Below are 27,622 nucleotides of genomic sequence, written 5' to 3' on the forward strand. Positions count from 1 at the left end.
TTTACTACTCATATAATTACACATTTATGAAACAAACAGTTTAATTATACCAGAAAGGAAGACAGAGAGATTTTTCTGTCCATTAGATAATCACAGTTTATATCATAAATGTGCATACATTATACATTGCACAATAGATTTATTCTCATGCATAGCTTTGCATGCCTGATGTGGGTTGGACCCTCTTTTAGTACAGGGATGCCTAAGGGAAAGTAAAATCATACAGCAAGTTGAAATCCACCAGCTTCACCATCAGTGATGTGTGCTGACATGAGACTATTTTAATAAAGATTTAAAAATAAGCGTTGCACTCTGTGTTCTGCTGAAACATGTAACAAGAGAAGTTTCATCACAAAAGGGAGGGACTTGAAACCTCATGAGCACTAATCATAAATGAGGACATCTTCCTTCAAAAGAACAAGACCTGTCAGATTTGTTTGCCCGGCACCACATCGACCAAGTCTCTCTCAGTTATCTGGAAGAGCCTTCATTTAGGGTTCATTTTAAGGCTCCCTCCCCAAGTCCCTCCTCCTTGCAAAGGAAGATTTTTCACTCCACATATGTTTCAACAAGACCCTAAAATTGCTTAAAAAAAAAAAGTCTCACTCAAATTGACCCAGTATGACAGTCCCCAGTCATCACTTATTTATTATTTTGGAGACTCCAAGGCCAGACGGGACCATTGTGATGATCTAGTCCAGTGGTTTTCAGAGTTCGAGTCGCGACCCAGTACTGTGCTGTGGAATCCAAGGCACTGGATCACCTTGCTCAGCACACAGGGACCCTGGCGGGCAGCCAGTAAAAACTACTAGTAAAACTAGTAGTTCCTACCCGGAAGCAGCCAGCAGCAGGTACAGCTCGTACCGGGCTCCGCGTGCTGTCCCCACCCCAAGCACCGTCTCCACACTCCCATTGGCCGGTTCCTGGCCAATGGGAGCTGGGGGGAGGGGGGTGCCTGCAGGCAAGAGCTACACGGAGCTGCTTGCGCGCCTCCACCTAGGATCCGGACCTGCTGGCTGCTTCTGGGGCGCAGCGCAGTCGGCGGTGCCAGAACAGGCGGGAAGCCTGCCTCTGCACCCCGGCTGCGCTGCTGACCAGGAGCCGCCGGCGGTAAGCCCCCACCCCAATCCCCTGCACCAGCCTTGAGCCCCCCCACAACCCTGGAGCCCCTTCTTGCACCTCAAGTCCCTCATCCCCAGCTATCATTGGGTCACGGGCATCAGCAATTTTCTTCAACTGGGTCACCAGGAAAAACAAGTGTGAAAAGCACTGATCTAGTCTGACCTCCTGTATAACACAGGCCACAGAACGCCCCCCAAATAATCCCTAGAGCAAGTCTTTTAGGAGAACATCCACTATCTTGACTTTATAAATGGTCAGGGATGAAGAATCCCTCCCAAGCCTCCTGTCAGGGCGGATTTGGCTGAACCTGGGAACAGCTTCTCCTACCGACGGAAGGGCGGTTTCTAGAGGTGGGGCTCTGGGGCGAGGAAGGCGGACGCTGGCTCTCCCGGCCTCGGCTCTGAAACCCGCCCCTCAGCCAAGCTTTGCAGCCGCTTGAGAGCAGCAGCCCCAGAGAAGAGCTTAGGCGGGACCCGGCGGGCGAAGGCTGGTGCCCCGCGGCCAGGCTAGGCAGGTGGAGGAGGAGGCCGGCTCCCTGGGCTGCTGTCGGGCTCACGTGGGGAGGAGGTTGGCGTCCCCGGCGGGGGATGCGGAGTCCGCCGCGGATAGAGTAGGCGGGAGCCGCGCCTCGCCCCGGCTTACCCCGCCGTCATCACCACATTGTAAATGACCAGATAGGTCGTAGCCAGGGCGCCCGGGCCCTTCCTCCGCCGGGGCTGCTGGCTCCCGTAGCCGTTATCCGCCCGGCCAGCGCCGCCGCTCCCAGACGCCGCCATGTTTGTCGCCCTGCCCAGTAACTGCCGGCTGCGAGGCCTCGCCCCCAGCCCAGCCCAGCCCCGCCTCCTCTCAGCCCGGCGGGGCGGGCCCGGCCCCTCCCGGCCCTGCGCGTGGAGGCGCCCGCCGCCCGCTTGGACCAGGGCAGAGCTGGGCTCCGTTCCCGCCAAGCCGGGGGCGGGAGCGGCGCTCTGGTGCCAAATGAGAGACCTGCGCGGCCCCGTAGCACAGCGCTGCGTGCACGGGGCCCCTTCCCTTGGGGGTGAGCGCCCCGAGTCAGAGCAGCCTGCATCCCCGAGCACTGAAAAATCATAACCCCCCCCCTCAACTTAATGCCATTTTAATACATGTGGGTGCTTTGTATTTGCTTTCAGATTTAGCCCTGGTAAGTTTCACGGTTTAAGCTTTTCTCTGCAACCCCACGGGCTGGACACGTAACTCTTTTTAAAGGAAAGTTGAGCTTGTCATGTAGTCACATTACTCCATGAATTGGGGCTTTAAGAATTCAGATTCAGCAAGAGTTGGAAACTGTGACGCTTTGTCGGTATAGAGCAGGGGTAGGCAACCTGCGGCACTCACACTGCCCTGGTCCTGGCCACTGGTCCGGGCGGCTCTGCCTTTTAATTTAATTTTAAATGAAGCTTCTTAAACATTTTAAAAACTTTATTTACTTTACATACATACAATAGTTTAGTTATATATTATAGACTTATAGAAAGAGACCTTCTAAAGGTGTTAAAATGTATGACTGGCACGCGAAACCTTAAATTAGAGTGAATAAATGAAGACTCGGCACAGCCCTTCTGAAAGGTTGCCGACCCCTGTTATAGAGTATTCAGTTGAGAAGCCCCAAGTGCATTGCACGGATGGAGAAAGATGATGTTAGCTTTGTACCTGAGAAGATAGATGATTAAATCCTAGTCCTATTCAAGTCAGTTGCAAAAGCCCTGTTTTGAACGGGGCCAGAGTGAACGGGGGTTAAGTGACTTGCATCCCAGTTACACAGCAAGTCAAGGGCAGAGTTGGGACTAGATCAGGGGTCGGAAACCTCTGGCACGCAGCTCGCCAGGGTAAGCAGGTAAGTTTGTTTACCTGCTGCGTCGGGAAGCCGCCGCCAGCACATCCTGCTGCCCCCATTGGCCTGGGACGGTGAACCGCAGCCAGTGGGAGCCACGATCAGCCGAATCTGCCGGCACAGCAGGTAAACAAACTGGCCCGGCCCGCCAGGGTGCTTACCCTGGCGAGCCAGAGGTTGCCGACCCCTGGACTAGATTCTAGGTTGCCTGACTCCCAGTCCTCTAACCACTAATGACTTAGCCTGATCTATGGGCAGAACCCACATTTACCTGCATCTAGGTTCGGAGCAGGTGCTCATGTGGATCTGCTTGAGAGACCAGTAGAGGACTGAAATGTGGATTAAGGAATAAAATGCACAGATGACTTTTTAATGCAATTTTTTAAAATAAAAGGTAAAATCTCTCTTCTTGATCTCACTCCACAACTTTCAGTGGCTTGTTAGACCCAGGTATAACTAGAGCTAGTATAACTAGATGTTTTATATTGCCAGATTATTTTTTAATTTACAAAGTACAGCAATGAAGGGAGAAAATTAAATCCTTTCTTTTACTGAAATTATAAATATTCTATGAAGTTACTTCAGTCTCCCACTGTAGTTCTCACTTTATCTTCTATGCTACAGGGCTTTATAGTGTGGCTGCTTTACAAAGATATGAGGAAATTAGTGTCTACACTATAGATACATTCACACACATGACATTGTCTCATAGATACAGCATGAGCAAAGTCCAAATTTTGCTTTCACATAAACAAATACAACTCCCACTGAATTCAGTGCACTACGTGCATGTATCTAAAGTCAATTTGGTTCAAGGACCTTAAAGACAACTTAAAAGAAAACAGTTTTTAAGGCAATAATATTTATAGCATGGATTCTTTAACTAAATATGTAAAGAAATTTCAGTGAGGTCTAGGAATAAGGTTCTGTTGGGTCATTAATGGTTTAGGCCAGTGGTTTTCAACCTAAGGTCCGTGGATCCATGGGGGTCTGTAGACTATGTCTAAGGGGTCTGTGAAATGTTGTTGCCATAGAACAGTGATTTTCAACTGTGGTCCACCAATCCCAGGGTGTCCACAGACTAAGTCTAAGATTTCCAAAGGGATCTGCACCTCCCTTTCAAATTTTTTAGGTATCTGCAAATGAAAAAAGGTTGAAAACCATTGGTGTAGGCAAATGTCTTTCAAAATGCTTTCTTGTTTGTCCCTATGGTTTCAGAAGGTGAAATTCACTAAAGACTGGAGAACTGTACCACTTAAGCCCGGTGATAGCTTCTTTCTGGGCAAGCAGGGGTGGGTTGGCCATACAGTGGAGTCTTTGCGTGGGAGTAGCAGAAGGCAGTGGCCACTATTCCAGCCTTCAGGCTTTTTTTTATGCTTTAAGTGAGGAGAGTTGAACTTGAGGCAAAGGAAATAGAAGCAGATGTAAAGTGAGCCAGTCTGTGCAAGGAACAGTGTCTTGAGAACATGAGGCATCAGCTGTACTGTTGGAGGTAAATGCATCAGCAGAAACCTCATCTAAAACTCCAATCCTGCAAATGTTTACCTTTAAGTAAATGAGTAGTCTCCGACTTCAATGAATAAAGTTAAGCACATGCATAAGTCTGTTTAGGCCCTGATTCTTCAAATCACCAGTGCTTCTCGCATGTTAAAGTATTGCTTGAGACATGCATTTCTATAAAAACAGTTGGAATATTTCTCAAAATGCATTGAGTTTTATCTTGGGCATGTTCTGCATGGTGCCTGGACTATTATCGTACATTAGAGGGTTGTATACATCCTTTCATGAAAAGGCACCACAAGTGGTAAATATGCTTGACTTTACAGCTTGCAGAAGCAGAACACTTTTATATATCTACACTAGGGTGACCAGATGTCCCAATATTAGGGGCTTTGTCTTATATATGCAACAACCCCCTTCCCTCCCTGAAAATGTCCCAATTTTTCCATACTTGCTATCTGGTCACCCTAATCTACACATATACTTGTCTAAGCTTTGGGACAGATTCTCTCTCCCTGTTCCAGGTCCAGCCATTTTGAGCTGTTGAAGTAACAAAGTGCTAGAAGTTGGCCCTAACTGGCCAACTGAGAATTTCCTCCAGCCCATGCTCTGCAAATTCTCTAGTTTATGGTCCCATAGTGATTATGGCCAGTGGTGTAAATTAGTGCAGCCCCGAGCAGCTCTAATTTATGTCCATAGGCCTGAACTGGTAGCAGATGCACCAGGAGAATCAGAGGCATAACCCCTGCCACTCTTTCTTCCCCCCCATTCCTGTGCTAAATAGATCTCAGTATAGGAGAGAATCAGGAGAGATCCAGTTTGCCTTCCTCAGCCTGTGTGAATAAACTGGAGTCTGCAATTGATTATACAAACAGCATGCTTTGTGGTATTTTTTATTTAGAAATTGTGAGTAACTACAGCTGTAGTGTTCTCATTTCTCCCAATTCTGATGGTTTAACAAAATGGGGAAACATTAGCAAACATATTTTGTTAAGGTACAAAAGACACCCCATTGTTACCTAAACACATTTAAAACATGTGAGGAAAACTCTGTATGCTCTAAATCAGATTTTAAAAAAATCTTTCCTTATAAGGAGTAGTGGCAATATTGTGTTTAGTATAACAAGAGTTCTTTACCCATTTAAAAAGAAAAGACATGCTGGTGCTGGCAATTTGAACCTAGCAACAAAGAGCTAAGCAGTTATTTAAAAAACCATTGTGTGATCCACATTAGTTGAGCTTGATTTGTTACTTTAAAGACATGTAGAAGAGCAAATAATATAAAACACAAAACTAGGTAATATCAAACATCCTAAAGTTGATATCATATACATCTGCATAAAAGTACACTCGATACCTTAATTTGAGGAACTAAATTAATTTTTTTTAAAAGGTACTCCTTGAAATTTAAAATTGTTGTACTCTACACACAAAAAGTGGAATAAAGGAAAAAACACATTTGGAATGATGTACAGATACTGGAAATGTATTCTCATTGGATTATGCATATCATCTTATGGCCTCTGATATTACCCTTGAACAAAAAGAATTAACAAGTGCCAATAGTGAGAGAGTAAAGGAAAGTTGCTCAGTCTGAGTGCATTAATCACTTTTGAGAAGAGACACGTTTTCTGGATTTTTTTTGTTTTTGTTTTTTGCAAAAAAAATTTGAAGGCGAAAGCCTTCCTGACAGGCTCAAGATGAAAACTAGACTGTCAAGTACATAGGGTACGCAAGGTTCTTTGGTAACTGCTTGGTATAAAGAAGCTTGTAATCCAAACTTCTTTTTTCAGCTACTCCAAAAATCGGTGGCAATTTCCAGCTAATCATCAGTTGAGATCTGTTTTGTAATGGCCAGATAAAGTACATGTAAATTTTTAACTAAACTAGGTTTCCACACACAGATCAAAGTTAATGGATGTACAATAACCTATAGTTCCCAGCAGCACTTATTTGAACCATGAATCTTTATTAAAATGACAAGCACAACCACAAGGTTTCTGGTTCTTTACATTTTCAGTTTGTTTCTAAAGCAGACATCTGTACCTGTACCAGGGTAACAGACACCTCAAGAGAAAGTAGATAAATTAGAATCACTTGGTTAAAGGTAAGGAAAGAAATATCAGCTCATACAAACTCATGGAGGTCTAGGATTAGTGGAATTAGTAATACACTAATAGCAAATTGGAAGAGATAAGTGTGTGTGTGTGTGTGTAAAGGTCAGACAGTGAAACTATTTTAAAGAGGAGGAAAGACTAAGATTGGTTCATTTTATTACAACGTGCAAATTGCAATGCTGGTTATAGTGTAACCTTCCCTTATAGTTAACTTATGTGAAGAATGACTTTACTATGGGAGGGTTCAATTGTATTAAAGACCAATAGAATCTTTGTGTGTGTTTGATAAAAGATTTCTGGGCATAGAGATAAATGTAGCTCTCGTAGAGCCACCTCAGCTATAGTATTGGTTGATGAGAGTGACGGTGCAAATGAATGAGCTCAATAAATAGGATATTTATAAATTCAGGTTATAATTGTAGATTAAGTATGATACTTTCACATTAAAAATAGGCTGGGCAACAACCGACTTACTTAAACTAAATCCAATCACCATAGCAACTTAAAGTGCCCGCTCTTTCCAATTAATGCCCATAAATAAAACAAACAGGTATCAACTGATAATGCTGAAAAAACAACACCTTCCCCCCAGTGATGTAAGTATCACACTAGGTGTTTTTAATAACTTGGTTTTCTGAGCTTTAGAGATATAGTCTTTATAATGTGACTTTTCAAATATCTTTTCCTTTGCGTCTGTTTCATTCTTCCTCCTCCTCCTCCTCTTCTTTTCCCATTGTTTCCACAAGGAGTTCTGCGGTACAAGTTGCTTCCCCAAGGCTATTAACAGCTTTGCAGGTGTATTTGGCATCATCGTCCCCACAAACTTCAGAAATAGTCAAAGAACAGTTCCCATCCTCATCATAATCTATCTGGAAGTGACGAGACTCTTTAATAGATTGGTCATCTTTATACCAGATTACCTCAGGGTCAGGGTAGCCTGTGACAGTGGGAAAGAATAGCAGCTGCAATAAGCCAAGACATTAAATGGTATTAACTTGTAAATGTTTTAGGCCCCAATCCCACATAGATTTATGCATATGCATAAATTTAAGCGCACGAGTAGTCCTACTGAACTCTAATGAAAATAAGAGTTGTCTGCTGCCACTTCCCTACAAATAACAAAAATTTGAAATTAACAGTGGAAGTATTCACTAATCTGACTTGTCACTATTTTCTAATGAAAGAAGAAAGCTCTTCACAGCAGCTCAGTCATCAACTAGTAGAGGTCCCTAATGACAGACTTGAGGCTCCCTATTAGGACATGAAGCATTTACAGTGCTTGCAGTCTTAACAATCCCCAACACAGAGATTTAAATACCAGGGGTATGAGATTGTGTGCTGTGCCTATAAGTTAGGGCAGCCTTCTCATGCTGCTTTACGGGCAGCAAAGCTGCTTAGAATCTCTGTAGTTCTACGAGCTGTGGCCCCACCTGTCCTCAGCATGTCCAACTCGTGCCTAGCATGCCCCCATGCCAGGGCTTTGGGGGGGGGGGGTCTTTGAAAGGCAGTATTGCAATACCCATGGCCAGTGGAATTCTCCCCACATCAGATCCAGGCCTTTTGGAGACCTTTTACACTGCTCAGGCTCTTTTATCCAACACAAAGGGACCATAGTAGGGTTGAAGTTCTCACCCAGTAATAATACACAGGCCAATCTGAGATTAATCAGATTGACTAAGTGGGGGCCTGGAAAAAGTGGTCATGTTGGTACAAATCTCTACAGGAGACAGAAGGAAAGGAATCAGAAGCATATATCTGCCCTCATGAGTCTCTTTCGACCCCGCTTTCCACACTATTCTCACCCCCCTGTTCTGCAGGGCACGTCCCTCTCCAGCTTGAGGAGAGCTCTCTACTCCTTTCCTGGGGAGAGGGAACTCCTCATTTGCTTCTTTCCTGTCTCTTCTCTTGTATCTCTGAGAAAGAGACCAGCACTTTGGTGGGGAAGAAGAAGATGGAGAAGAACTCTCCTCTCGTGTTACACATCTAATGCCCCCATCACACCCACCTGATTATCCATCCCAATGTGAGTGTCAGACTGCTGAAAGCAAACAGTTCCAACACAACTGAACTGCATGAGCAGCTCCTTATGGTAAACAGGAGAGCACAGGCTCTCAGACTATTCTCTTGCCTACTGCATCAGCAAAGTGCTGAATAAAGACCCAATAATGGCTCCCTGTTTAAACAAATCAGTAAAGAGAAGGAGCCCTGTAAGTGCCAGGAACCCAATACTAATCCATTGTGAGTTTGGAGCCCTACCACAGGACATTAATCTATTCCATCCATCCATGGCCCCCTTCATTGCAGTATCTGAGCACTTACCAACATTAATTAATTTACCCTTACAATCCCTCTGTGAGGTAGGGATCTTAGCCGTGGAGAAAGATTAAGTGACTTGCCCATGGGAGCTGTGTAGAAGCTGGTTTCTTTTTCATGGCAAGCATGGGAGATCACCAAGCGGCTCAAAATATATTCTATTATTGCAACATGTTCCATGCTGTAAGTGTGCACATAATGGCAAAGCTGAAGGGAACTAAAGCAAAAAAGCATGATGGAGCAATACAGAGAAATGACGGGGGAGGGGAGAAAGCAAAATGATGACAGACATTAATTTAAAGTACCTTCAATTTTGCAGTCAAATCTAGCAGCACTTCCTTCCACAACTTCTATGTCCAGGATTGTTTTAGTAAAATATGGCTTTACATGGGGTTTTTCCTCTGCCACTGCTTCAAGGAAAGCCCTGGCAGCATCATCTAGAGAAAGTAAAGGAGGGTTAGTTATTTTGAAATTCCCTAGGAATGAGGTTGGGGTTTTTTAAATAACCAAATAATTGCAGAAAGCGGCTTTTTCCCCCCCATTACACTTAATGCTATAAAACTAATGGAATAGTGAGACTATGTCACCCTTTTGCGCTAGTCTTTAACAGCCAGCCAAAGATTCAGACTATCAAACAGAACAAGTTATGTACACATAGCAAAGTGCAACATAATGTAATTTCGTATTCTTTCCTTGTATTTGTCTATGACCATTAGGCTGGGCATTTCCTGGCAATTAGGCTGACTTAGATGCCCAAAGTTCATATGTAAGCACCCAAACAAATGGCCTGATTTTCTGAGGGGTTGCACACCTGCCATCCACAGTCAGTTACATGGCAGCTGCTGCATACTGCACTCCTGAAAAAGAGGTCATTTATTAAGGTCTCTAAATACAGATTTGGGTGCCTAGCTTTAGGCACCTAGCTTTAGGCACCTAGCTTTAGGCACATGTATTTGAAAATTTTGGCCTTGTCTGAGAAGCCCTGGCAGCATTGTGCATGGAGGTACATAGAATACTGCCTGCGCTCCACTCCTAGACACAGCTAGTGCTGTTATTTGTATGAGAACTAAATACACCTCTTGCAAAATATTATATAGTGGACACACACACACACACAATATATATAAAAAACACTCTCCAAAGCTGATTTAAGTAGAGCTGACAAATGTGCCTTTATTACTTGGCATTACAGCAAGCACTTTCTGCCTCCCAGTATGTGCAGTGAAGCATTCTGAGCAATAGACCAATCCTGATCGGTGCATGCATACGCGCATGTGCGCATGTACACACACACACACACACACTCTCTTAATGATGCAACTTTGCTGGTTTCCAACAGTCTTTAGGATTTTGTTTGGTTTTATATGACAGATGCCATTTAAAAGGTTTTCTATCATTAAACTCTTTGTTCAGACTTGGTAGAGGACATTGTATAGATACAATTGTTACTACCTTTTACAATTCAGTGCAGTTCCTTACCATCCAGGTCTACTTTATCTGTATTTACAGGACTGGTAGGTGAGCTTGTAGAGGACTTCCTTCCACTCAGACCAGAAATCATTGCCATGGAGGATAGTCTCCCTATGGCTCGGACAGCATGACCTGTTTTCTGAAACATAACACAGAGGTTTCTCATCAGTTTAACCTAATGGGTACACATTTTTTCTGTAGCAGGAGGACTGTGGACAAATGACTTAGGGCCTGATCCAAAGGCTATGGGAGTCAATGGACAGACTCTTTAATAAGTCATTCTATTGTTCTAGATTAGAGAGACAGGCCTGAGCTGCCAAGTTCAGGTGCAGATATAAACTTCCACAAAGGATTCAGACACACGGTTCATCACTGTTCTTAACAGAGGATGAAATGCATCCCTTAGCAGTGGGTCAGCACTAAGCCTATGAACCAGAGAATGCCTCAAATTAAAGCTTACATAGGGCTTAGATGGCCTTGTGCTGGCCCTCTCTATGGGGCTGAACTTCACCCAAAATGAGTAACCAGCTAGTGTGAAATGAATGAGCAAGTGCCATCTGCATGTTAGAAGAATTTAACTTGGCAAGCCTCTGAAATGACAGGATATTAGCTAATGCAAATGCTAAAAGATGTTGATATGATAGACTCTATAGTATAGATACTAAGTGTAATATCCTTTGTAAGGTTTGTATAGGCACCTGACAACATTTATAAATAGGGATGTATATGGTGTAGAAGGTATATGATGAACATATATTGCTCAGTATTTTGTAAGCTGGTCAAAAGATTTGATCCAGGCCACTATGCATCTGCTACTCCATCCACGAGAACAGCCCAGATGGAGCCCCTACAGTGGCTCCAGTATCAAGGAAACAGAAGATACGGGGACAAAATGTTTCAATGAAAATTAATGAAGCCATCTGATAGGGGATTCATGAATGTCTTAGAAGAACAGTAAAAGATCTCGGTGCCCAGAGAAGATGGGACTCTCTGGATTAGGAAAACAAATCCCCCTACAATAAAAGTGTCTTTCTGGTCAGCTCCATTAGGGGCCCAATTATTCCTGGCCCTACTGTGAGTGTGGAGGGGGGTGCAAGGTTCCAAAGGTTCCATGCATAAGAAGCTTCCTCCTCCAAGGACCCTCATATGCAGGGACAGGGAAAATCCCTACTTAGAATCAAAGCCTTTTAATAGCCTTGTGATAGCACTTGTGACATTTATGCACCAACACCTCTGCGACTGCCCATGCATTAAATTAGCAATAAAAAACACAGCTGCTCTACTGCAGCTGTGCACTGGCTGCAACTGGATTTTCATTAGCAGCAGAAGCCCTCTGTAATGATACGTCTCAGAATTACAGAAGCTAGGAATGGAAGAGACCTATTAGGGCATCTAGCCCACTTCCTTGCCCTCTTTATTACCTGCCATTTTCTTCTGGCCATATATTTCTTCATCCTATCTTTGGAAAGTTTTTTGGCTTCCATGTTTTTGGTGTCTTTTTGCAGCCAAGGATGCTGAAGACATTGAGTACAATCTAAGCGGCTCCTGTTTTTATGTAAAGAGACTAAGTCAGTGTTGCCAATACACAGGATAGAACCGATTTGCTTTTATGTTATTGTTTCCCCTTTTCTTTTTTAAGCAGTAGATCTCTACATACTTTACTAAACTAGCCTTAATGGGACAGCTGCTTACTAGCTGTGGTTACTTGCTGTCTGTTACACTCGCTATCTATGACCAGTTTAACAGATTTTGAAGGCTTTTTGTGGGGAAGGCTAAACACTGTAAAAATGTTAATAAAATATTGTCAAAAAAGAGCCATACATTATAGCCACAGCATAATCATCTCTGCTACAATGCCTACAAAACCCTGCTTGCTGATCATGGTTTAGCAGGTGATGAACAGCGACTGTTCCTCTTCCTCTTTTTACTCTCTTACTAACTTTTCTATTCCTGCCATGCCTCATCTTACCTCTCCCACCCATGAAATAAAATTTAACAAATACATGTCTAACAAAGCTGTGACAGTTCATCTCTGTAGTCACTTGCTTATAACTTATAAATATATAACACTTTGTTTTGTATCATTTAGATAGTAAGCCCTCCAAGACAGGAACTGTCTCTTCCCTAGGTATGTTCAATGTTCACAGCAATGGGGCCTTAATCTTGACTGGAGTCTTTGGGCACTACTATAATATAAATGTTTGCTACTATTAATAAAAAGGGTGGTGGCCCATGGCTTTTGTGAAACTGAGCTTTATGAGAGTCATAGGAAATGTATTGTCATGTCAGAGCCATCCACTCAAGGGCATCACATTTAAAAACAACTGAGAAAATTAAAACAAAATCCTATTGCAATCCACTCAGATCAAGAAGCAGCATTTCATGCTGGGATCTTTAGCTCCCATGTGCTACATCGCTATATTAATGATGATCACTCAAACCACATAGTACAACTCCATGGAATGCATTTGGCAAATGAGTCCATCCCTGAGGGAAAGAAGTGAAAAGAATGAGCAGACACTTAAAGTGCTCCATTCCAGTCTGTGCAGCGTCAAGTGAATGATGGCTGAGGTGATGAACACAAAGACACAGAGTGTTGGAGCATTCAGAGCTCCTTATTCATTGCTGCCCAAGGTGTTTGTAAAAAAGGATATTCAGAGCGTGGGAGCACAAGGTGTACAAGTTCAATTAAATATGAAAGTGCAAAACATGTCAAGTTCAACAGCTTTACTTCATATCCTTCTTTAGCAGATTGCTGATGAAGTCCTTGGCATCATCAGAGATTTCATCAAAAGCTTCATCATCAAAGTCCCAGGTTGCTGAGGTAACATTGGCTAAAGTTTCATTGTCATTGTCTCCCATGAAAGGAGAAAGTCCACTGACCCTGCGGATAAAAAAATATATATATACATGAAAGTTGATATACAGGCAAAATAAATGGGAAGAGGACTAGAATTTAAATCCCCAAAGCTAAAAGAGAAAGATTCTCCTCTTTCTTATACCTCCCCCATTATGGGGAGAGACAACAACAGTTAGGTAAAGCTGAAGTGGAGAGAGAGTTTGGTACCATAATAATTTGCTACATAGAAAATTCAGTTCTCCTCAGATAATGACTAAGCAAAGATGATAGTGTACCTCAGCAGATCTGCTTCTTGTGTATATTCAAAGTCATATTTGCTAACTTTAGTGACAGAAATAAGATTTTAGTGCTTTTTACTCCTCATGCTCAGGCAAGGCCAACATAGCTAGAAGTGAGAGCTGGATCCTGTCCCTTCTCATGCATTAACAAAGTTCTTTTCTAAAAATTGATTACAGGCCAGTTATAATGTTGCAACCTCACTCTAGGCAATGGAGTTGCACAAATGTATCTGCAGACATAATTTGGCTTTCAGGTCTGTTATTACTGATGATGATGCATGAGAAGGAAATAACATAGCTAGTTTCTCATATGTGAGGTTGAGTTTGCAGGGCTGGCAGTTAGAAGAAATACCTTTGTACTGAGCAAATTTGATCTGTTGTCACTGAGGGAGAGACACACACAAACATGGGACCTCCACCTCATCATGCCATTTTTACAGAATATCTTTTCAGAGTAGAGCAACACTTTAGGTGACAGACACTATAACCTAATGTAAGCGGTGATAACTCAATATTATTGCATCTAGAAATCAGCTGTGGAAAGGTCAAAGAAGGCCTATAATAATCCATTTCTATAAACATATACCAACATCAAGAACAGAAATGGGCCCAAGCTGCAAAGTTCTGATACTGATCTGAACTCTTCCAAAGTTTAGGAACATTCAGTTCAGCCCTTTTCAGAAATAAGCCACGGAGATCAGATCTGGATCAGGATCCAGTCTTTTCCAGAGTTCGGGGTTGTTCAAATCCTAGTTTTGGCTCATCGCTAATAAGAGGAAGCACTAGGATTCAAACATTTTTCCAAAACTTCTATTTTGTACATGGTAAACTAAAGGGGCAGCTGTGTTAATCCAACCACTGGGGGAAGCAAGGAACTATCTAGAATGTTGGTTTTTAAATTGTGGGGCAGACATGGTTATCTGGGAGATGCAAGGACCTGACTAGTTAATTTTTTCTTGTTTCTTCAAGGTATCCAGTGTATGCTGGTCCAATTCTCTGGGGAGCTCAACCCTGTCCCCTTGTGCCCTAGGGTAGGGTAGGTGGGAGGAGGTTAGTCCCAGAATCCCTGCTCTCTCCCCCTGCCCCCATCCCAGTATGCTCAGCACTGAGCCACCATCCTACTGCTGGCCAGCTCTCATGGGAACTGCACAGCCTCGCGAGAACTCCCTCCCTTTCTATCACTCTCACTTCCCCCATGACTGCACTGGGAATCAACATGGCAGGGACAGCGTGCATAGGCCTGGCCCCACAGTAAAGGCCTCGCACAACTGTGTGCACACACACATGCATGGAGGGGGCGGAACCAATGAACACAAGTTGCCGCTCCAGGTAGCTGGGATTCAAATGGGATGTGTGTGAGCCTCCTCCCGCCCCGGCTGCTCATGTGGGGATTTTCTCCTTTCCTCTGAGGTCCAAACTGCGCACCATCTGGGTACCCTTGTGCCAAAGGGGCACATATGGGACATGAATCTACGAAGGGCGGTGCAGCAAAAAAAGTTTGGGAACTTCTGGTCTAGAATAGTCCATTGAAAGACAGGGTACATCATTATAGGTCAGTACATTGCCTGTAACTGTGCCCAATGGAGTCTCTTCATTCTGGGAATCAAGTAAACATATATCATCATTACCATGGTGTCTTAGTGCTTACCCTCATGATTGACATTCACAAAAAGTGAAAGCAGACAAGGCTGTCATTATTGCTTAAGAGGATATAAATACTGTTGTCATAATCCACTGAATGCTTTGGTGTCCCTTCAAGTGTCAGGAAGTGGGCATGAACCCTAGAGACTCCTATGCCGCTGTCAGAGAATAGTAACTTTTGGTTACTACCAGCAAGGGTTAGATTCAAGCTAGTGAACAAGGGATGAAGGTTCTGTCCCACTAATGTATCAAAGTTGCCCAGACTCCCATGACATTTGCTTTGTTGCCCTTCACTAGCTCTGATTTATCATGGTATGGAAATCCCTTTTTTTTTTTTTTAAAGCACACAATTCAATTAAAAACACTCTTAAGAATGTAGGCAGTGTGAATGTAGCCGTGTCGGTCCCAGGATATTAGAGAGACCAGGTGGGTGAAGTATTATCTTTTACTGGACCAGCTTCTGTTGGTGAGAGAGCTGAGTTTTCAAAAGCTTGTCTCTCTCACCAACATAAGTTGGTCCAAATAAAGATATTACCTCACCCTCCTTGTCATACTTAAGAATGTTATTTCAAGACAGGTTGCCTTCCATTTAGTTTAAATAGTTGCTAACTAACTGCTGTTTAAAACAATTACCACTAGAGGGCAACTCTGTCCAGGCTATTATTTTTCAATATGCTTGGACTCAATGTCTTTAAGATAACTGTCTTTACAAAAACTATATTAATTTGAGGGAGAGGCACTAGGAAGGGGAAGAATCTTAAAACACTATATTGAGCTTTAGGGCAAATGGCCTGGGATCAAGCCCTCACAATGCCTTTTATATACCTATAGTTTAAAACAAAGGTTATAGGTCGATTTGTGTTTTGTATATGGTCGAGTAAACAATGAACAATTCATTTACAAAATGTGAAGGCCACTGTGTATCGAGCTACTCACAGTGACTCGAGCATGCCACTGCTGCATATTAGAAAAATGAGGCAGTAAAAGAATAGGAGTGAATTGGGGCACTGATCCACATTAGGTAACACAAGAAACATTTATTGTATTTGGATTTCAGGATCTCCACCCCAGTTCTGTGTGCTATTCAGAGCGGATCATTCAACAGGACAGAACTTCCTTCTTCCACCATAAAAGGCATCCCGGACTGGTCATCGCACATTATAAAAGGAAGCCTTCAAGGATGTGCTTGCCCTTCACTCAGCAGTTCAGCAGCTGCAGCATAGGACTGAAGGGCACTTTGACAAGTCCCCTTAATTAATGAGCAGATGTGAAGGAAAGAAGGGTCACAAGTACCAAAACTCTATAACGCAGTACTGTATGGGACAGTCCTGGATTGGCAGGGGTTGGACTAAGGATATAATAATATGCCTTTCATCTTCAACATCTGATGTACCCCACCTAAAATTTTGACCTAGAGAGAACCAGAGTACTATACAGACTCAATTCTGTAAGGTGCTCTCACACTCAGATCCCAGAAAGCACCTAAGTACATGAATAACTTTAAGCATGTGAGCAGTCCCATTGAAGTCAATGGGACTACTTTTGTTCTTAAAATTAAACATGCGCTCAAGTGCTTTGTTGACTCAGAGCCGCAATGCTCCACATCTATGGATGAAACAGCCACCTTTGTTGGCTCTTTCTGAGCCCTGACCATTTCAACCTCCTTTTTATGCAGTCAGACAGACTCCAACAATATCACTGCTCCTGAACAAAACAAAATTAGGTGGAACTCACTGGGTTTTAAAAACACTCTGGATTGAAACATGTGAAGTCATCTCTAAATATATTGTTTACAGAAAACACTTGAAGAATGAACGATCAGGCCCAGCAAAACTGTGCTGAAAGACCCACTATCCTTCAAGAATTGCTTCTGTCCATACATTCTAAAGATACTAGACTTATTATATTATACAGAATTATTAACAGCCCCCACAAAAGAGTTGTGCTACTCCCCTTTGTCACTAACAACTCCATCCAAAATTTGGTACAAAGACTGCTCCCAAGGGTTGTGCTGTCATAAGTAAACTGGAAAATATCCACTCTTTGTAGCCCCATTCCCTCACACAAAGGTACCACTACATATTTTACTGCCCCTGGAAGTTGCCTGTAACAAAGTCTAGTATCTCATACAGTACCTAGCTAGTTTTCTAAATGTCTATATGTGAGGTGGAGGCATGAACCCGAGAGGGGAAGTAGTAAATCAAGATGAGCAGATGTATTTGCTCCTTATTTGAGAAATGTTTTATTCTCTTAATTTACACCATGTAAGGTACACTCAGATACTACACTGAAGGGCATCTTTACAAGTGTGTACAATACTATAAGTCTTGTACACACTATAAGTGTGTACAATACTATATGAATGTGTAATAAGACCTATGAAAACTGGAAGATTAATGTGTGAAAAAGTGACAATGTAAAATGACATCTTACTTCAAATATCTGTTCTGTCTTTTACACATATCTGTTTACTAGCTAAGACAAGTTTTCACTCCTTGTAGCACTGCAAAGCCAGTATGGCCACTGGTAGAATGAAATAGATTCTATTCTGCCTTCATGCTTCATCAGCAAATATCATTAGATAAGTTATTGATGCAGAATCTCTGGCCCTGATTAAGCAAAGTACTCAAGGATGAGTTTAAGTCCATTCCTGCTCAACAAAGCATTTCAGCATGTGCCTAAGTCTCATCAAAGTCACTGTTATTAAGAGGCCATGTAAGAGGCAGAAAAAACTCATCTTGTTTCAGGAGGAGTCTGCGATTCCAAATCTGCCGCCACACTATCATTGTTACACAGTCTCTTTTCTGACTATAACTGTACCATAAGTGAAACTAGCTCCCAACCAGCACTTATTCAGCAGATCAATACAACTGATGCAGGGGTAATAATTTCACACAAATTAAGTGTTCCTGAACGATTTCTTCTTGAAAAAAAAACTTGTGTGGTCATTGCAGGGGGAATCCCACTCTCCATCAATACTTGATTGCAAATATGACCTTTGTACAATCTCCACAAATAATATTACGCAGATTATTTCACGGAGTGACAGACACAGGCAGGCCCATTTCAGTGAGATTAGAACTTTTTGCTACTATGCAAAAGACTTGATTTTTCATGCCTGGTTTATCAGTTCCAATACTAGTAGGGGCTGGGAGAGCTGTAGAGGTAATGCCCTGTGGAGAGATAGCAACTTCATTGTTCTGCAGCAACTTCTCAGGCCTAACTAAGGGTAATGGTGGGAGAAGCGATATTGTCCTGCAGAGTGCTTGGAGGCTCAGGGTAAGACTGATGGAAATTGGGAGAGAAAAGAGTAAGTTTTTAGAAAAAAATGGAGTGGGTGACATATAGGAATGTTTGGTAAACTCTAAAATGCATTCATTTGAATGGATTTATTATGCATTTACTGTACTTAGTAAATTACATGTAGCAGCCCATTGTACATTAAGCAACCAAAACGCTCTCCTCTATTCTGTGCTTTCCAAACACTATTTCAAAATACTGTTGTTTAAAACTCAATCAAGTTTTCCTACTTCTGGACCTTCCATGATGTTGAGAATTTACAAGGCCACAATAACTGTTCCTTTACTCCCGAGTTAAAGTGCGAGTCAGCTGATTTGCATTGGGAATACTTGTAAGGAAGGCCATATCTTTGTATGTATTCAGAAAACAAAGAAAAATTGGCAGCTAATGGATGCAGTACCCACAAGCTCTTGTCTTTATCACAGAACTTCTTGACCTGGGGACTCAATTCTTCCTTTCTTAATAGCCATTTAAAGTAATAAATGCCTAGCAATTGGTTTGACGGATTATGGAAACAATTTCCTTTTAGGAATGCGAAAGCTAAGTGATAAAAATGAGCTGCGTGCACCCAGGAAAATTAATTTTGAGTTTAAGCTATGATCTTACTATTAGACAAATATCAGGCTGTTTACTGAAAACATTTTTCCAGCTACTTAACCAGGCATCTTTCTGGCATCCTAAGCACAATTTGTTTAAAAAGTCTTTCGCAATTTCCATTTTTAAGGAAAGGACTGAGATATTTTACTCTCTTGACAATGCTCAGTATTTATGTACCTGTTCTTGGAAGATCCTGAGTGCCTATATTTATAGACGTTAAGACCAGAAGGAACCATTAGATCATCTAGCCTGAGCTCCTGCACAACACATGCCATAGAATTTCATCCAGTAATTCCTGCAGTAAGACCATGACTAATCAAAGAAAATTGAGCATGCTCAATGCCTCACACAATCACTCACTGAGCATTGCCTGCCATGCTCAGCATCTCCCATGACTGGACCTCAAGGATGCTGAGTTCCACTTTACAACCCTTTCAACATATTGTCAGTGACAAATGAGCAAAACTGACTAACTGTTAGAATGAATCAAACACACTGGTTCTAGTAGCTCTAGCAGGTAATTTGAAGTAAATACACTTAGGTGAACATGATCATAACTAAGGCTGCGAGTTTGTCACAGAGGTCATGGAAGTCATGGATTCCATGACTTTCCGTGACCTCCGTGACTTCTGCTGTGCCCAGTGTGCCTGGCTCAGGGGCATCTCAGGGAGCCCCTGCACCAGCCGCTGCTGGGGGAGTCTCGGGCCACCGCATCCCCCCGCCCAGCAGCAGCAGAGTTTAGGTGTGGGAGGGGACATGGGGTTGGGGCATGGGATGGGGTGAGACGGGCTCTGGGTGGTGCTTATCTGGGGGGCTCCCCGGAAGCGGCGACATCCCCCTGGCTCAGCTCCTAGGCGGAGGTATGGCCAGGCAGCTCTGCGTGCTGCCTCCGCCTGCAGGCACCACCGCGGTTCTTGGCCAATGAGATCTGTGAAGCCAGCGCTCTGGGTGGAGGCAGCGCGCAGAGCTTCCTGGCCATGCCTCCGCCTAGGAGCTAAGCAAGTGGGGATGTCACCACTTCCAGGGAGACCTGTAGGTAAGCGCCGTCCAGAGCCTGCCTCACCCCGTCCTGTGCCCCAAACCCCGTCCCCTCCCACACCCAAACTCTGCTGCTGTGGGGGCAGGGGAAGGCATGAAGCCAGGTAGGGAGCCTACCAGCCTCACCAACTCCCCCCAGCACCAGCGGGGGTCCCGGGCTGCGCACCCCTCCCACCCCCCTCATCACCCATGGGGGTCCTGGGCCGCGTGCCGCCACCCTTCCCCAGCACCCATGGCACCCCCGGGTAGCTCCCACAAGTTTTAGTCAGGGATATATCATAAAAGTCATGGACAGGTCACAGGCCGTGAATTTTTCTTTACTGCCCATGACCTGTCTGCGACTTTTACTAAAAATACCCGTGGCTAAAACGTAGCCTTAATCATAACATCACAGGACGTCAGACGGTAAGTTAGCTCTTGTAGCTACAATATGAAATCAGTTGATGCTCTCAGTCCATTTCCTAGTGAACATAACCTTACATTACAAAAACTCCATCACAGTTGGCACTAACTGGCTCCAGTGTTGGAAATCTCAGGAGAGATACCAAAAATGGAATGGACCATGGAGACCTGGGGTTGGTTTCTTCAGAACAGGTTAAAGGCACAAGTGTCAGGCAAGTGAGAAAACCCAACTAATTCTCTTTCATTTTGAAAAACAGAATCACAACACTTGAGGATTCTTTACTGGTTCCATCTAAAGAACATGCAGTGCACTTTCAGCTTCAGAATTAGCTATCCTTAAGTCTTTACTGTTGACCTAGGCCAGATTTAAACGAGTGACCTAAATGTATCCAGTTACCAATGCCCTGAATCATTCCATACCAGTTCAAAAAGAAAACAATGGAGCAAGATCTTTCTACCAACCCAAGTGCCCTACAAGAAGGCAATGGAAGCAATGATCAATCACAAATTGATAAAGGATGGAATCTGAGAGCTAGTCTCAGGAGATTATGAAGGTCAGGTGAGCACATGTACAGTGTTCTGTCAACTGCAGGACGATCCTGAAAAAAAGGTTCATGGTAAAATTCCATATGAAGTATTGGAAATCCAAACCAATCTATACCGCAGTGGAAAGTTATGATTTCACAGAGATCAGGTACTTTAAAAGGATATAGCACAAATGGGACTAAAAGTGAGTTGAATTACTGGAAGTAAGTGGAGAAGTGAATCAGGAACTGTAAATCCGTGCCTGCTTTATCCTGATGTCTGGGCACCAAAAAGACAAGTGATAGTGCATCTTGTAATAATGCGTATATACAACTGACTTCTTAACCTGAATTTTGGTATTGAAATAATAATAGAATTTAAAAAGAGTTTTATATTACTGAATGTTATTAATACAGCTGTCCAAAAGGGTTCATCAGAAAAGAACCAAGAATAGTAAAAATAAACAAAAATTCTGTAGTGCCTGCAAGACTAAATGGCATATAGACAGCTGGAAAGAATTCATCAAGGTTATGCTTCAATTAGACAAAGGTTATTATAAATGCAAAGAGAAACCCTGAAAATAGACATAAATGGAGATGATTCACACAACCCATAGTTTTTGTGGCATGTTACTTCAAAGTCAATACTATAACTAAAGATGATGGGACAAGAAGTAGAACAGGACAGTAAGTGAGATCAAACAGGAAGACAAACAATAAGATATAGATACAATGGAGGAAATGTAAAGAACAAAAACAATTATGTAGTGACTGGAGTGAATGATTTATTTGGGATGATTAAGGAGGACTGAACATGAATAGCATGGAAAAATAAAAACTAACTGGAGGGCAGTGCTATATAAGTACCAAGCATAATCAGTGTTACATGGCAGCTGTCCTCACCAAGGAAGGAGAGAAATTGTGTAAGAGGGTATTACTACAGAATATGCAACAAGAATAGTAGGAAATTTAGGAAAATATAGGCGATGAATGTCCAGAAAAACGTCCCAACAGCAAGATCTACCAGACAATGGAATAATTGTATTAATTTATTTCTATTGCAGTACTGCCTAGGAGCTTCAGCCATGGAAGAGGCCCCCCTTGTGCTAGGCACTGTACAAATACAGAATAAAGAGACAGTCTCTGCCCCAAAAGAGTTTACAATCTAAATGTAAGACAAGAGACAGATAGGCAGGCAGAAGAGTACAAGGAATCAATGAGATAGTATTGGTCAACATGAAAGGTAGTGGCTTTGGCACTAAATGGTAGAAACCCCTTTGCTTGAGACATTTAAAAGTGACGTTGACATCACACTGGAAATCAGACTGTGACAGAGCATCCTTGGTGTTGGTGCTGGATTGGAGAGAAGAAATAAGGAGTTCTCCCCCTTTGGGGGCCCCATGAAAAAAGCTGGGCTGGTCAGAGTCCTGGTGTTCTGGAGAGCACAAGAACTGCTTCATCCATATCGCCAAGGCCATAGATGGCCCAAAAGGTGTGAGGAGGAAGCAGAACTGTGGTATTATCACCCACATCTCTGCACGTGCTCCTGGAATTAAGTATGCTGGGGAAGCTGGGTGCACCATTCCCAATGATAGTGCAGCGTTTACACTTCAGTCGGCGTGCCCAGAAACTACAAGAGGGATTGTGCCAAAGGCCTTTGAAATAGTGAGGCTCTGCATTGCAACCTTGAGGTTGTATATCACCAGTTCATTCTATGCAGAGAAAAGTCCTACACTGGCAGAGGGAGATTAACTGATTATTATTACATACTCTTGGCTGAGTTCCAACTGCACCAAGCTCTGTACAAGACATCAAGGAAGACACAGTCCCTTCCTTAAGGAGTTTATAATCTAAACAGATAACATTGGGCACAATAGCAAAACAACAGTGGGAAACTGTGCTCCTTGTCTTTCTTTTGGTTGGGTGTGTTTTGTAATGGGGTTGTGACAGTACACTGCCAACATGTTTAGCATTAGTGGGCCCTGAAGAAGAATTGGTCTTTAAGGAAGTGAAGAGAGGGTGGGAGTCTGGCACACTGGAATGGGCATGGAAATTCCAGGTGAGGACCCAGTGGGTCTTTTCCCACTCTAACTTCTCTGATTTTATACTTCCAACATGGTGAAGATACATCTGCCATTGGCTGCTGCATCAAACTGCTTGTGACTCTAGTTATGTATCAGTGAGGCAAAGATCTTCACTGTTCTGTGGAGTGTCAAGACAATTTTTTCCCTAAAGTTTTAAAGGAGTTTAAGGCAGACATGTGTGATAAATCCTATGAAATATTTCAGGAGATTAATCAGGTTGCCAGAGCATCTGAAGCAAACATAGCTTTATTCTTTATGCAGAACAACAACCCAGGAAACTATAGGTTAATCTAGATGACTGAACTTCCAAAAAGAGGCAAAATTCTAAGGTTCTAAAAAACACGTCTCTGGGATGTTGCAAACACGGGAATGGTTTGCATGGGAATGTATATGAAGAGTGTGGAGAAACCAAAAACAAACAAAAAAAATCCACTACACCCTAACATGAAGATCAAACAGTTATGAGGGAACGTATGACATATCTGACTAATGTATGCAGTGTTATTGTAGCCATGTTGGTCCCAAGTTATTAGGGAGACAAGGAGGGTGAAGTAATATCTTTTACTAGACGAACTTCTGTTGGTGAGAGCGACAAGCTTTTGAGCTTACACAGAGTTCTTCTTCAGGTCTGGGAAACTGACTCAGGGCATGTCTGCACTAGCGAGTTTCCAGGGGCACAGTTGTACCGATGCAAGAGCGCTTGTGTAGCCATTCTATGCCGATGGGAGAGAGCTCACCTGTCAACATAATAAAACCACCTCCATGAGCAGCAGTAGCTATGTTGGCGGGAGAAGCTCTCCCGCCAACGTACCACTATACACACTACCACTTATGCCGGTGAAACTTATGTCACTCGAGTATGCTTTTTCACACCCCTGAGTGACGTAAGTTTTTCCGACATAAGTGGTAGTGTAGACATGGCCTCAGAGTGTCAATGCTAAATACAAGATGGAACAGATAGTTTAGCCTAAGTAGTTAACACATATTTCAAGGGACCATTCAAGGTGAAGTGGCCTGAAAACATCCCTCCAGTCTCAGAGAGGAAAGAAAGGGACAGGTGGGGTGGGGTAGGGTAGGATGTGGAGAAGCAGCTGGAGTGGGGTTGTTAGTGGGTTACAGATTGTTGTAATAAATCATAAATCCAGTGTCTCTTTTCAGTCCATGATTTTTAGTGTCTAGCAAAGTTATGAATTTAAGCTCCGAGGCTTCTCTTCTGAAAGGGCTGTGCAGCTTTCCTTTGAGGATGAAGACTGATAGGTCAGATATAGAGTGATCGCTTTGTGAAAAGTGTTCATCCACAGGTGATGTCGCATTTTTGTCTTTTATCATCTTCCTGTGTGAGTTCATTTGAGAGCCTAGTGATTGTCTGGTTTCACCCACATAGTTGTTATTGAGGCATTTAGTGCACTGGATGAGGTACACCACATGTTGAGATAGACATGTTTAGGACCCGTGGATTTTGAAAGGTGTGTTGTGGGGCGGGTTTGATCATTGTAACAGTGGAGATATCTCTATAGGTTTTCTATCCTTTGTTCTTGGCAGGCTCTGGTGCCACTTTGAGTTGGTGTGTCTGGTCTGTGGGGAGCTTGCTTCTGATGATGAGCTTGGAGAGGCTGCAGGGTTGTTTGAAGACCAGAAAAGGGAGCTCAAGAAAGATTTTTTTCAAGATGGAGGTCCCCATCGAGTGAGAGTTGTAGTTGTTTGATGATACCCTGTATGGGTTCCAGTGTGGCGTGGTAGGTGACAACTAGGGATGTGAGGGTGGAGGGAGTTTTATTTCTGTATTGAAGCAGGTTCTCTTGGGGTATCTGGGTGGCCCGTTCCATGATTCAATCTGCTTCTCTGGAGTGTCCTTGTTTGGTGAAGGTGACTTTGAGTGTTTTCATGTGTATATCCTGGACTTTCTCCTTAGAACATATTTTGTGATATCTGAGTGCGTGGCTGTATATAACAGATTTCTTGGTGTGTTTGGGGTGATTACTGGATCTATGAAGGTAGCATAGTGATCCGTGAGTTTCAAATATATAGTTGTCTGTAGGGTTCCATTTTTGAAGCTGATCATGGTGTCTAGAAAGTTGATGCTGATGTGGGACTGTTCCAGAGAGTTTAATAGGTTTATTACAACAATCTGTAACTCATTAACAATCCCCCCCCTCAACTACTCTCCATATGCCTCCTGCCCCGTTCCTTTCTTTCTTTTGACTGGAGAGGTGTTAATGGGCCACTTCACCTTGAATGTCACTTTGAAACATGTTAACTACCTATGCTAAACAATCTGCTTCACTGTGTATTTAGCAGTGAGTTAGGGCTTGTCTACATTACCCGCTGGATCGAGGGGCAGCGATCGATCCAGTCGGGGTCGATTTATCGCATCTAGTCTAGACGCGATAAATCAACCGCTGAGCGCTCTCCTGTTGACTCCAATACTCCACCAGGGCGAGAGGCGCAGGTGGAGTTGATAGGAGAGCGTCAGCCGTCGATTTACCGCAATGAAGACACCGCAATAAGTAGATCTAAGTCCGTCGACTTCAGCTACGTTATTCACGTAGCTGAAGTTGCGTAACTTAGATCGATCCCCACACAGTGTAGACCAGGCCTTAGTTTCCCAGACTTGAAGAAGAGCTCTGTGTAAGCTCGAAAGCTTGTCTCTCTCACCAACAGAAGCTGGTCCAATAAATGACATTGCCTCACACACCTTGCCCCTCAAATATCTGACCAAGGCATTCTTCTTTTTTATTTTAAAGTCTAGTAGTATAATTTTCTTAAAAGGTAGATAAGATTTGAGAAAATAAATGAAAGGAACCTGTGAGCATGTGCCTTTCACATAGTACTCTAAAGCAAAGTCTAAACACTGTGCAGTCATACGCTCCTTGCACTTTGGTGTTAACAACAAATTACCAATAAGATAAAGTTCTGCTCAAACCTTCTTCCGTAGGCATGGCTGCCCCTCGGGTTCCTGGTTTAGGACTGCTCAGCCAACCCCTAGATCCATTCCCACTAGATAACCACTCCTACCTCCCTTGTAACTAGATGGGGTAATGGGTCACCTGTCTCAGTGAGTGGGCAGATCAGGAAGAACCTACTAAACCCTTTCCCTGCTACTAAAGTGGGATGTTTCAAGAATACAGAGCAATCCTGTTACAGAATCATAAGCAAATGGACTTAAATTAGAGTGTGATATTGTGATGAGAAAGACAAAGAAAGAAGCTGTTCCCAACTGAATTATTATATTTGTTATATAACATCAAACTTGAACACGTCAAAGCTGGAGTCAGATCATTTTTATTGCTCTTCACATGCAAGAATGAAAACCCTGTTCACCTATGTACTCTTCTAGAAATATCTGCTGGAAGATTATGAGTGTATATAATCAATCACCTACATAAAAAGACCATCTAAGCAGAAACTGTAACCAACCTCACATTTGCATTAGGTTGATACAAACTGTTTATAAAAATTAATTAGTTTATCCAGTGGTAGATGTAAAATAGTGAATTAAAAATCTTTTTAAAACCGGTACAGCATCACTGGGATTTGTTAGTTCATCTTAAAGATTTTTCAAAGGATATAGTCAGGATTGGAGAAACTCAACATGTAACTTGTCATTTTTATTGGTGTAAATTTGCTAAATACATATAATTCATCCATATTCTTTTTCTACCATAAATGTTTCAGTGCTCTGATTTCTAAGATAAGTAACATCAATGGCGGCAACCCAGGGATTCACAAACAACCCTTCAATAACAAGTCAAGGTACACGCAAGGAAACAGATTTAGATTTCAAGACACAAAGGTGATCCTTTTAAGCAGCAGGGAAGGATAAATATTTAAAGACCATATGAAAGACATTTTAACAATGTGTTTTTAAGTGAGCATGGACTGCTGCTGACTTATGTTAACTTAACATTCTTTCAACAAGCTGTATTTTTCTGAAACCCCACAATGAAAAGTGAAATTGTAGATGGCTAAACTCATGAAGCTCCAATCCCGAAATTTATCACTGGGGTTCTTCAGAAAACAATGTGTGACTGGGGCCCACTTATGTTAGTGTTCATGGATCATCCTATAGTTCATGATTGCAAACTATAAGTGGTCATATCCTGAACAATACACCTCTGCAGTTGCTAGGAGTTGAGCATGCTCAGAAGCTCCCAGGATTTGGCCCAAGACTAGCAAGGGTACTCACAAGATGTAGCAGATAACTCCTATACTCCACATATCTGTGGCATATCCAATAGGTTCATAGTTTATAACTTCTGGAGCCACAAACTCAGGTGTCCCAAAGAGAACTTTCAGAGAACCTGTACTTTCTGTGAAGAAAGAAAGAGGAAAACATTAATGGTTGTATATTTTTTGAAAGTATAGTTAACAGTCTGCACTCACATTTATGGACTAGTTATTAAACTCCGTCACCAAAAAGGTAAATAATTGACTGAGCTGCTACTAGCTTGGCCAGCTCATGTCTTCCTGGGCTCATGAATGAATAACAAATAATAATTCTTCTGTGCTAAGCATCACAAATGCACT

General features: G+C 42.8%; 2 protein-coding genes across 5 annotated transcripts in view; both read right to left on the reverse strand.

Moving 5' to 3' along the window:
- HACD2 (3-hydroxyacyl-CoA dehydratase 2) overlaps positions 1–1,910 on the reverse strand; it is a 48,832-nt gene extending 46,922 nt beyond the window's left edge. The window contains exon 1 of the mRNA XM_024215859.2: positions 1,765–1,910. Within this exon, the coding sequence (XP_024071627.1) occupies positions 1,765–1,898 (134 nt within the window). The 5' untranslated portion in view covers positions 1,899–1,910. The remainder of the gene's footprint in view (positions 1–1,764) is intronic.
- A 3,438-nt stretch (positions 1,911–5,348) lies between these two features.
- Positions 5,349–27,622, reverse strand: part of MYLK (myosin light chain kinase) — a 306,953-nt gene continuing 284,679 nt past the window's right edge. For 3 of the 4 annotated variants that reach the window (XM_026647402.2, XM_024215844.1, XM_024215842.1), the window contains exons 27-32: positions 27,282–27,405; positions 13,103–13,255; positions 11,793–11,916; positions 10,381–10,510; positions 9,207–9,338; positions 5,349–7,525 (exon numbers count right to left, since the gene is read on the reverse strand). In XM_026647402.2, coding sequence (XP_026503187.1) covers positions 7,287–7,525; positions 9,207–9,338; positions 10,381–10,510; positions 11,793–11,916; positions 13,103–13,255; positions 27,282–27,405 — 902 coding nt within the window. In that variant the 3' untranslated portion in view covers positions 5,349–7,286. The other variant, XM_024215846.2, reaches the window with a different exon arrangement.

The sequence above is a fragment of the Terrapene carolina genome, unplaced genomic scaffold (assembly GCF_002925995.2).
Source record: "Terrapene carolina triunguis isolate 2854851 unplaced genomic scaffold, T_m_triunguis-2.0 Scaffold62, whole genome shotgun sequence".
Classification (NCBI taxonomy): Eukaryota; Metazoa; Chordata; order Testudines; family Emydidae; genus Terrapene; species Terrapene triunguis.